The 11,222-nt window shown below is 34.4% G+C and overlaps 2 protein-coding genes across 2 annotated transcripts; both read right to left on the bottom strand.

Annotated features, from left to right (window-relative positions):
* Window positions 1-538: 538 nt before the first annotated feature.
* Window positions 539-9,514, bottom strand: LOC129805557 (heparin sulfate O-sulfotransferase). The gene is made up of 3 exons (XM_055853549.1): window positions 9,194-9,514; window positions 8,819-9,137; window positions 539-1,169 (listed from the first exon to the last, which is right to left on the bottom strand). The coding sequence occupies exons 1-3, from the start codon at window positions 9,324-9,326 to the stop codon at window positions 566-568; spliced, it is 1,056 nt and encodes a 351-aa protein (XP_055709524.1). The 5' UTR covers window positions 9,327-9,514; the 3' UTR covers window positions 539-565.
* On the bottom strand, window positions 9,413-10,724 carry LOC129805559 (palmitoyl-protein thioesterase 1). Its single transcript, XM_055853553.1, has 4 exons — window positions 10,550-10,724; window positions 10,346-10,495; window positions 9,993-10,240; window positions 9,413-9,928 (listed from the first exon to the last, which is right to left on the bottom strand). The coding sequence occupies exons 1-4, from the start codon at window positions 10,676-10,678 to the stop codon at window positions 9,541-9,543; spliced, it is 915 nt and encodes a 304-aa protein (XP_055709528.1). The 5' UTR covers window positions 10,679-10,724; the 3' UTR covers window positions 9,413-9,540.
* Between the last annotated feature and the right edge of the window lie 498 nt (window positions 10,725-11,222).

Below are 11,222 nucleotides of genomic sequence, written 5' to 3' on the forward strand. Positions count from 1 at the left end.
TTAATTTTATAGTGTTAGCAATTCAAAGGAAATTTAATCCTGATACAAAATCTTAATATCATGCCCAATATGCTTAATATTATGAAAACATTTTTAATTTTAAACATTTTTAAAAATAGAGAAGAATAAATAATGCAAAGCTCATCTCCGTGACGTCTTACAAAAAAACAATATGTTTTACTATTTTTATTACTGATTCCGAAAGCAATCTTATGCATGAATATCACGATGCATTTCCCGAGAAAAAAAACTGTTAATTATGCAGTATTTTGTTCTTCAAACAGTGATATGAGAGTTGGCAGAAACTCATAAAGAATATAAAGAGTATCAAACGTAAAATCTTAATCAGATCTACGTGAACGTATTTGCTGTGGGTGCGGAGAAAATAGCTGATCTCTTATGCATTTCCGACTGATCAATTAGTGGCAGAAGCGAGAAAGATCCAGTTAGAACAATCACTTCCGGAACTTTTTTTGCCTGGACAGATGATACGCCAAAAATGCAAATTAATGTGAGAAAATTGAGAAAAACCAGAAAATACAATGCTTATCTAAATTCTTTTTTTTTATTTGGGTCTTATTTTCTCATACATATAACTCTGGAGGATATTTTTTCCGGGAAGAGTCATTTTCTTCTTCATGTAATAGAACTGTTGAGCTGCAAACTCATACAGTTCATTCTCCATCTTCCACACTTCACTCTCTTGAATCTTGTCCACTGTATCTTTATTGGGTTCAATTTTGGACGTGGTTATCCTCAGATGACTTCTATTCGAATTGGTGTAGTGATTGAGGAATCCTGTAAACAGGCGCGGCAGAGCAGCTTCCAGCAGTGAAATGAAATCCTCCATCTCTTCAGTCAGCCCAACAAGTGCATATTCATACACTAGATTGCGTTTAGCCTGAGCCAGAGCCCAAGAACTCCCAGGCTCCCAGCACTCAGCTGCATGGCCACAGAAGAAGGGAATCTGCAGCCACATGAGCTTGGGATCGCAATCTGCCTGCTGCTGATCTACACACTCATCGAATGTCATCTTATCTCCGGCTTTCCGACGCACCAAATTGGGTCGGTAATTGTCTCCGAAACGCAGGAAATAGTAATATGACACAAGCCTGTCCAGAGGCTTCCGGATTAAGTTAATGTACAAAGGTTTGGTAGGCATTCCGAATCTGCAAGATAAACATTGATATTTCTATAACTTGGAAATCCCATGCCTTCTTCTCTGTTATGTTCAAGAAACATTTTCTATTTAAAATCGTTTTATAGTTGTAAGGATTAATGACCAGCGCACATTAATTATACTGCTCTAACTCCACAAATAGAGCAGTATTATTTATTTAATCATAAATTCATGTCCCTGTACAATTTTTTAGTACAAAAAGGGGCTGTAAAGTGAGTGGTGGAAATAAGTATAATTCCACCCTATTATCCTTATAAAAACTCAACAAAAAAAAGAAGTCTCGAAAAAAGTCACACCCCGTCAAATCATTATTCTACCTGCCGATTTTACTCTGAGGTTTTTTGAATTTTAACGGTATATTCCAGTGTATTCAGAGAAAATCTGTAGATTTTCTGCTGAATTTCTGCTAGAAAATCTGTAGATTTTCGGCAGAATTTCTGCAGAAAATCTACAGATTTTCGGTAGAATTTCTGCCGAGAAAATCGGCATAGTGTCCATTACTTCACAAAAATATTGTTGATTTATATAGAAACTGTAGGAGTTATAAAGAAAATGGTATGTTCTGCTTAACAAGCATTACCGATTAAACATTTTAAATAAGTAAAAAGATGCGAGCAAAAATACTAATTTTTTAAAAATCGCCCATGGAATGATACAAAAACACGAAATTTAGGTCGATACTCTGCTTAAAGTTTTCACTTCACTTTTCTCTACTTGTAACACGGCGTCGCAGAATTCTTTATTTTATATAAACACCGTGATATCACAAAAAATAACTCTATTGAATTTTGCAAACTTCAGTGAAAAATTTTTCCATCTCTTCTGACACATCTTGTCTGGAAAGTCTGGAATGTAGAAAAAATCTACAGAAAATCGGCAGAATATCTACAGAAATTCGTCAGAAAATCTGCCGAAATATTCTGACGAATTTTGTCCCAAGCCCAAATAAAATTCGTAAGAATATCTACAGAATTATCTGCAGATATTCTGTAGAGGTGTAGATTTTCTCTACAGAAATCTTAAAGATATCTGCAGATATTATTTGACGGGACGTACAGGGTGGCTGAAAAAAAAGCAACAACTTTCCAGGGCGCATAGCTGTCAAACCGCTAGTGACAGCGGTTTCATATTTTGCATTGTCGTAGGGTAAAGTGGTGCAAGTTGGACATTGGTACAATTTGGACAGGGCTTTTTGTCTTAATAAATTTAGTACTTCATTTTTATTTGTATATTTTTAATGCTTTAGTTTTATAATTTGGTTCCTTGTGTTTAAAAACAAATTTTGTACTGTATTTATCAAGAAAAAAGCCATGTCCAACTTGTACCGACGAATTGTCCAACTTGTAACACTAATTCCAAATTATGTCACTTTACCCTAGTTCATTTTATTGGCTGAAGGCCTACAAAAGCATTTTCGATAATATTTTGTAAAACTTTTTTTAAATCGTAATGGAACACAAATGTGACAATTTAACGTCGCTATTTTTTTGCAGGAAATGCGGAAGTCACTATCGTTAGGGCTCTTCAAAACCCTGAATGTAACTAAACTTTCCATTTTTCGAAACATAACTTGGTACAGGGATACGAATAACATTTTAAAATGCTTTGGTGGAGGTCTATAAAAAATTGCTTCATTGCTAGTCATCGTTCTTAAAGTGAAGAAGCAAATTGAACAAAATCTGCGTCACATCTGCAAACAAACGATCTCTGAGACACATAGATCGCAAATAACTATGAAATAAATATTGTTAAAGGACCTCTATATGTTGCCTTAAAAATTCTGAAAATTAAGAGACATCGTCGATCCTCATAAAGAAGTTATGCTCGATCGACGAAGGAGTGAATTCGCTTGCACGTTCATGGTCAGTTCCAGAATGTCATTTTTTCTTAGAAGAAAAATTTTCAATTTAGCAATAAATGTGGAAACAAAATGATTATGTCTATCTGAAGGAAAGATCATACGATAATTTAGACGTTTGAATGACCACCGGAAGTCAAGAACCACCTTATTTGAAGGCCTGGTCTTCCTTGAAGACAAATTATCGCTTTCCACTAAGGTTTTTAGAGGCTATACCGTCAAAATGAATGCCAATGTGTTTCTGGAAATTGTCCTGGAAGGAGTGTTGGAGTCGTGGACAAACAAAAATTTTAGTAAGAAGTAATGGAAGTTCGATCAAGACTCGACAACGTCGTAGAAATCACGCACCGAACAAGGTTTGGCTAAAAAAGATGTTTCGCAGTTCATTTTGGGAGCACAATGACCTCAACGGTTTTAACCCTTTAAGGACGATTGGGTCACCGGTGACCCAAAAATGAAACTTTTCCTACGGTCATCTAAAGTTGAGTTTTGCTTTAAAAAGTCAGAAAAAGTGATTTTTTCTTACCCCCTATTTTTAACCTTCTCGTCCTTAAAGGGTTAAGATGCAAGATCGTTTGACTCCTCCAAAGGAGGCATTTTGTTGGTCAAGGTTAAGACTAAAAAGTAACAAAGTGTCGATGAGCTGAAGGCAGCCCTTCCTCGTGAATAGCAGGACATTCAGAAGGCTGACATTCGTGCAAACTGAGATAGCGCTTCCGACAAACTTAAGACCATAATTAAGTCAAAATAAGATCGTATTGAACAAAACCGATAATATTCTAAAATTTTGATGTATTTACTACCATTTTTTCTTTATTTCAAAAAAGTTGAATAAAAAATGAAGATAATATAGCGCTTTAGTTTGTTGTACTTTTTTTCAGCCACCCTGTAGATCACAAAACCTCTCTTCATTCCATAATAAAAAATCGACATTTTGATTTTTTATTCTAAGTATTTTTAAAATTATAAAAGAATTTTGTTTTTTAGGCTGGAAATAAGTATAATTCCACTCAATAAATTTAGCACTAGAGTATTTATTTTCCATCAATTTAAGGTTAATATCTTTTAATAATTTTATTTTTAACAATAATTAATAAATTAAATTCCATTTTATAAACTTTTACTTTAATTTTTGTTCAAATACCGTGTGGAAAATGCTTGAATAACAAAAATAAAGGAAAAATTAAAGTTTTGATGGCGATGGATCTTAGGAACTAAGAAAAATGACTAGGTCCTACCAGATAATTGTCAAATTTGTCAATATATGTGCTATACATGCCTCTTAAAGTATTACAAGGGTCAAAAGTCTTCTGTTGTTAGAGGCTAAACGAACTTTTTGCCTCTAACAGTGTTGCTTTTCAGTGGAAAAAAAGATTTTTTCGCCGAAATTTGATTGCAAAACTATTCTTTCTCTTTAGTCTGGTTATGTGCTGATGGTTTTGTATCAAAATCGCATTCGTAAGTGGCCTTGGGTAATCGTCGCATCAAAACTAAAAATTAATACAAAAACGGTTTTTAACAGTTTAATCAACATGACATGTTTTAAGCTATTTTTGAGAGTTTCAAAGTAATTTTTTGCATAAAAATTAATGATAGATATTTCTTTCGCTTGTTTTTTGTCTGAAAAACTAACTTTAAAACTCTCAAATAGCTTAAAACATGTCATGTTGATCAAACTGTTAAAAGCCTTTTTTGTATTAATTTTTAGTTTTGATGCGACGATGACCCAAGGTCACTTACGAACGCGATTTTGATACAAAACCATCAGCACATAACCAGACTAAAGAGAAAGAATAGTTTTGCAATCAAATTTCGGCGAAAAAATCTTTTTTTCCACTGAAAAGCAACACTGTTAGAGGCAAAAAGTTCGTTTAGCCTCTAACAACAGAAGACTTTTGACCCTTGTAATACTTTAAGAGGCATGTATAGCACATATATTGACAAATTTGACAATTATCTGGTAGGACCTAGTCATTTTTCTTAGTTCCTAAGATCCATCGCCATCAAAACTTTAATTTTTCCTTAATTAATGTAAAAGTTTATAAAATGGAATTTAATTTATTAATTATTGTTAAAAATAAAATTATTAAAAGATATTAACATTAAATTGATCAAAAATAAATACTCTAGTGCTAAGTTTATTGAATGGTATTATACTTATTTCCAGCCTTAAACAAAAATCTAAAAAACAAAATTCTATTACGATTCTAAAAATACTTAGAATAAAAAATCAAAATGTCGATTTTTTATGTTGGCATGAAAGAACGTTATGATTTACGTATGACTTTTTTTCGAGACTTCTTTTTTTGTTGAGTTTTTATAAGGATAATGGGGTGGAATTATACTTATTTCCACCACTGTATAATCCCTCGATTTTTTCACCCCCACCCCCAAAATTCCGTCCTTCCACGCCCCAGGGACAACTTTTCTGAACAATTATCTCCATTTCGCAGAAAACGTCACGCTGTCCGTCTGCCGATCCGTCTGTCCGTACGGCCCTTACTACGTCTAGATGTAAACTACCGGTCCGATCCTTAAGCTAAAATGATTGATTGTTACTTTAGTCCTTCAATTACTTGGAAAAAATAGCCCGACAGAGATGGAAATGCATTTTGTTGTTCTTTTCTCGCTTCACGTGAGGTCATTGCTCAAAATGGCGGACGGAAAATGCAACATCCCGTCGAATTTGTTAAAATTGACCTTCATCCTCTTTCCTGATTTGAATTCTGGTTGCCAATGTGTTTTCTTGGATAGTTACTTTATCTAAATCAATAGAGTTTGTAATGAATTAATGAACAGAATTTAAATTCAGTGACCGTTAAGACGCGTGTTTAAGGGCGGCTCCCTGCGCCCCCATAATGGATAAAAATTATTTCTTTTCAAAAAAATCATCTATTAACCTGTAGGAAACTAATCCCAAAATATGAACATGCTATCTCAAGTATTTCTGGTACATTGACTGAATGGGTTAAGGTAACTATTCTGACGTTCTAGACCAAACTGACTCTCTCAGCTATCCAACTTATAGGTACAGTGACAAAAATCCAGAGAGCAGACACCGCGGTCGCTTAGAAGCGGCCCAGGAACGAATTTGAGTAGTAATATTTATAACAGTCAAGGTTTTATTTATAAACGCATACAATTCATTGAGAATATGTGTACATAAAGGCCAAAGGGTTAAAGTTAGAATTTCAGAATTTTTGGAGGACCCCCTGAAGTCGAATTTATGACCATTAAGCTGCCCCTCCTTTCCCAGCCAAACCACCCCTTCGCTTCTTACTTTTGAGTGACTTATGAATCGTTCTAAATTGATTGAGAACCTGTAACTGCGCAAAGACTATGATGCCCCCCCCCCCTTTCTGGATATATTTTAGAGATTACCTAGACCACCTAGCGGACATTTCGTCCATATACGAAAATACCGTCAAATCATTCCTGATAACGGCTTTTCGAAGCCAAAGGTCAAAAAGACTCTACGGAACATATTTCTCAACCTTGAATTATCTGACAATGTCATGTCCAGTTTCAATCAATTATAAACCGATATGATCCGGTTTTGAACAGATAACTAATTTTTGTCCGATTTATAAATCGGGTTAAATAGGTTAAGAACCGGTAAATTATAAATTATGTTAATTGAGGTATAGTAGGTATAAGCTCGAGCATTCCACAAAGCATAGGACGCTTTGGCATAGTGTTATCGATTGAATTCTTCCATTTTATGTAGGCTAGTCGTATTTTTGAGAATTTAAGAAGGAAAATTTAACTTTATTCGCATTTAAAAATGTGTTTTTTTTTTTCACTATAATCGTTGAACATTTACTAAATAAAATATGTCAGTCTCATTAAAAACGATAATCGTAGTAATTGGTTTTTACAGTGTATGACAACTATTTCAAAAGGATAATCATTCTTTGCTTCGATAATGATTGGAAATGTTACTATAATATGAGTGTTAGTTGTGTTAGGTCCATTACATATATGATAATCGTAGTAATTTTGGTTTTACATCATACAGCAGACTCTCACTCAATCGACTCTTTTTCAATCGGGCGAAAAATTTTGTTGACAATTTTAACTTTTAATTATGAAGCTAATTCGCTGTAATTCTTCCTATTTTATCGTGTTTCTTTATAATTGAGCGCTTTTTGTGGAATTTACAAAGGCTTTGATGACCAAATCTATCTATAAACCGGATGACATTTTACCCCAAATGCCCAATTGAGAGACAGTCTACTGTATGTCAAACAATAATGGTTGTAAAAATCAATTTTCATCTGAAAATGTGGATTTCTCATTTCAATAATCGTTGGAAATGTTTCTACAATAATCGTGTTAGTAAGTACCATTACACATGATAATGGATTAAAGTACTAGCTAATTTGAAACAATAATTGTAAAATTGAACTTTCGTCTGGAAATGTGTATTTTTTGCTTTGGAAATGTCACTACAATAATTTTGTTAGTACCTTTTCACACGATAATCGTAGTAATTTGTTTTTAAAGGGTACACCAGCTAATTTTGAACAAAAAAAATTTGTGCAATTCAGCTTTCGGCTGGAAATGTGTATTCTCTGCTTTGTAAATGTAACTAAGATATTCTTGATAATACCATTACACATGATAATCGTTGTAAAACTCAACTTTAGTCTGGAAATGAGTAGTCTTTGCTTCGATAACCGCTAGAAATGTTATTACAATAATCTTGTTAGTACAATTACACACGATAATCGTAGTAATTTCTTTTTAAAGGATACACCAGCTTATTTTAAACAAGAATCGTTGTACAATGCAGCATTTGGCTGGAAAATGTGTATTCTTTGCTTTGTAAATGTAACTATAATATTCTTGATAATACAATTACACATGATAATCGTTGTAAAACTCAACTTTTGTCTGGAAATGTGTATTCTTTGCTTCGATAACCGTTAGAAATGTTATTACAATAATTTTGTTAGTACCATTACACACGATAATCGTAGTAATTTTTTTTTTAAAGTGTGTCAACTAATTTCAAAAGATAATCGTTTTGGAATTCGACTTTAGTCTAGAAATGTTTATTCCTTGCTAGGATAATCGTTGAAAATATTACTACAATAATCGTGTTTGTCACATTACACACGGTAATCGTTGTAAAATACGACTTTCTTCTGGAACTTTGCTTGAAATTGCAATAAATCGCAATACAGTAGACTCTCGCTCAATCGGCTCTTTTTCAATCGGTCGAAAAAATTTGTTAACAATTTTCACGCGTTTAATTATGAAGCTAATTTGCTCAAATTCGCTGTAGTTCTTCCTGTTTTATCGTGATTCTTTATAATTGAGCGCTTTTTGTGGAATTTATAAAGGCTTTGACGCCCAAATCTATCGATAAACCGGATGACATTTCGCCCCAAATGCCCAATTGAGAGAGAGTCTACTGTACTTCCAATTATCCCAATACGCATGATAATCGTAGTATTTCTTTTTCTGTGCGATTCCCAAAATTCCCCCAACAATATTTCTCTTCATTTTTTTTAATGTCACTAAAAAGATCCCCAAGATCCCTTATCACATGGAAAAAAGCGAAACATTAAAGAAAAATTTTATTGACCAAGGAAATATAGACAGAATTTCCACTTTTGACATCCTTTTGTGAGATTTAAACAAACTAGGATACGTTGTAATATTTTACTACGACATATTATTTACGACACGTCTAAAATAACCGTCTACAAACCTTTATGATCTTTGGGTAGTATACGGGTAGTACCATATAGTTTCATTATGGTAGTACTTACTTGGAAAAGTCCAGAAATGCCATGTGGCCATGATAAAGAGCCGGCTTCATCTGATTCCAAGCTGTGATGTTCCGGACAAAATCTATTTGATTTGGTAGCGACAGAACATGCATGTTTCCCGAGATATTGATATGCAGGACATGGAAGTGATTCTTCTTGCAAAGATCATAAGCCAGATTGACAAAGGATGTGGATCCAGTCTTTGGGACTCGGTTGTAGATCACAATTAAGTTCTCATTGAAGCTATAAGTATCTTCCGGACGTCTCCCGCTCAGCTGACTCGTCCTCTCATTAACATCATTACTTCTGGATTGAGATGCTGCGATATGGAAAGCAAATTATGATAGGATTTAATTGAAATCATGAGCTACTTACCTATGTTCCTCCTTATCTCTTCAAGTTTCGAGGAAAGGGAGTAATTGTAAAAAACACTAATTATTGTTGTGCTAAGTAAAATAACGGCAATTACGATGTATTTTGGTTTAGTCATATTCAATTGGTATCTCATGGTACATGGAAGTTCTATGCACTACTTAAGTCATTTTCCGCCACGTAAAAAACTCTTAAAGTTAACAAAATCGTGCAAAACATGTCTTTTTGGGGCAATAAAAAACATTTATTTTGACAGCTGACTCATCGACTCAGAAAATATAAACAAAAATCTCATCGTTTGCATATGATTCGATGAATTCTTTTATCCAGGATTTTGAATGGAAAAACCGTTACTTGAGGTATGGAATAATATTCTCAATGAACCATTCTTTGGTGAATTGCAGATGATTTCCTTCACATTCCAGGAAATCCATGGGCACAGAACGAAGCCCCAGGCGATCTTCTTTGAAGAGTCTGGTCTTTCTCAATGGCAGGACGTCCTGATCACTACCCGGAGCGTAGAATCCAAACCACTGAGACTCAATTGGCTGGACAATGGTATCATTGAGGAATTTTACCATCACAAAACGTTCAAGGAACTTCAAGTTTTGAATGTAATCCTGATTGATTTCTCTCTCGTTATTTATGTCAGCCAGAAAACTACTGCCAACACGATAGGTATCCTCATTGAGGGGATCATGCCAATAAGTTGCCTGAACCAAGAGATTCTGAACCCATCTTCAACAAAAAAAAAAGATAACTTTAAATCCCTTTCCCAAGAGAATAATACAATGAGTCATACTTCTCATAAGCTGCATAATTCAGAAGCTTCCGGAAGTATTCGCAAGTCTTTCGACTGAGCGATGGGCAATTAGGCAGTCCAAAAATTCCCTGATGCTGCCCACCCAGTGATATAAGATTCTTCATCCTTGGTTGAGGGCATCTCTGAGCAAGAGCTCTGAGGAACTGACCACCTTGGGAAAACCCTATTGCATTGTATCCATGGTCAAATTGAGGTTCATTACTTATAAATTCACACACTTCTTTAACCTGCAGAAGAAATCAACCGAATCCAATCACTTTCTCCTCAATTCTGTCCTGTAAACACACTGATTCTCCTCTGGTCACTTTGTAATTCAATTAGGAATTAATTACCTGCTTGTCTGGATGCACAAAGAAACCACTTTCGTAATCAGCTATCAATGACTTCCCTATCTTCAGGCTTATCACACTAATTCCAGGGACTTCCTCCTCAATCAACTTCTTTATGCTGCCCAAACTGAAGGGGAAGCAGCAGGAATCTCCCTGAATCGATGATGATTTTTAGGAAAGATTTTAAAGGAGAAATACCCAACTTACCATCCCATGCCACAGCACAACTGGCACAATTTCTTCCTGGGATGCATTTCCATTCCCAGAGAGAGCGATATTCGATGGGAAAATGGCAAAAATAGAGAGAAAAGTGAGGATGACTCGTAAAACGTCCATTGTTTACAAAAAATCGCCTGCACTGTTTTTTATCCAGAATTTGGATGAGTGAATAGCAGAAATTTTATGTTAAGCTTAATCACCTTATTTGTAGTGTGATTCTTGAAACAACCAATGTCAATGCAATTAAGATTTTATTGAAATTTACAAAATTATTGAAACATGAAGAAAACCTAATTTAAAAATTAATTTAAGGACAGAATCACATTGACAGTAAAATGCTCACCAATTTTTTTCGTGAATTTACGCATTTTCATTGCAATTCTTCCGCAAATTCTCGATTACCGTATTACCTTATCCCAAACTCGGTGGCACTAGGTGAAAAAATATAAGAAAATTGAAGAAATAAAACGAAAATGCGATAAACGGTGAGCGAAAAAACTGCACAATTAATTTCTCTTACAGTTTTTTTTTGCTCACCGTTTATCGAATTTTTGTTTTATTTCTTCAATTTTCTTATATAATTTTCACCTAGTGTCACCGAGTATGAGATAAGGTAATACGTTAATTAAGAATTTGCGCAAGAATTGCAATGAAAATGCGT

This window comes from Phlebotomus papatasi, chromosome 3 (assembly GCF_024763615.1).
Source record: "Phlebotomus papatasi isolate M1 chromosome 3, Ppap_2.1, whole genome shotgun sequence".
Classification (NCBI taxonomy): Eukaryota; Metazoa; Arthropoda; class Insecta; order Diptera; family Psychodidae; genus Phlebotomus; species Phlebotomus papatasi.

Bases quoted from the DNA above. Each gene is read 5' to 3' on its own strand.
- LOC129805557 (XM_055853549.1), bottom strand. From the start codon at position 9,326: ATGAGATACCAATTGAATATGACTAAACCAAAATACATCGTAATTGCC. The intron at 9,138-9,193 runs GTAAGTAGCTCA...TCCATATCGCAG, and splicing joins AGAGATAAGGAGGAACATAG to CATCTCAATCCAGAAGTAAT. The intron at 1,170-8,818 runs GTAAGTACTACC...TTTATCTTGCAG, and splicing joins GCATTTCTGGACTTTTCCAA to ATTCGGAATGCCTACCAAAC.
- LOC129805559 (XM_055853553.1), bottom strand. From the start codon at position 10,678: ATGGACGTTTTACGAGTCATCCTCACTTTTCTCTCTATTTTTGCCATT. The intron at 10,496-10,549 runs GTAAGTTGGGTA...TCATCGATTCAG, and splicing joins TTGTGCTGTGGCATGGGATG to GGAGATTCCTGCTGCTTCCC. The intron at 10,241-10,345 runs GTAATTAATTCC...TTTCTTCTGCAG, and splicing joins TTGTGCATCCAGACAAGCAG to GTTAAAGAAGTGTGTGAATT.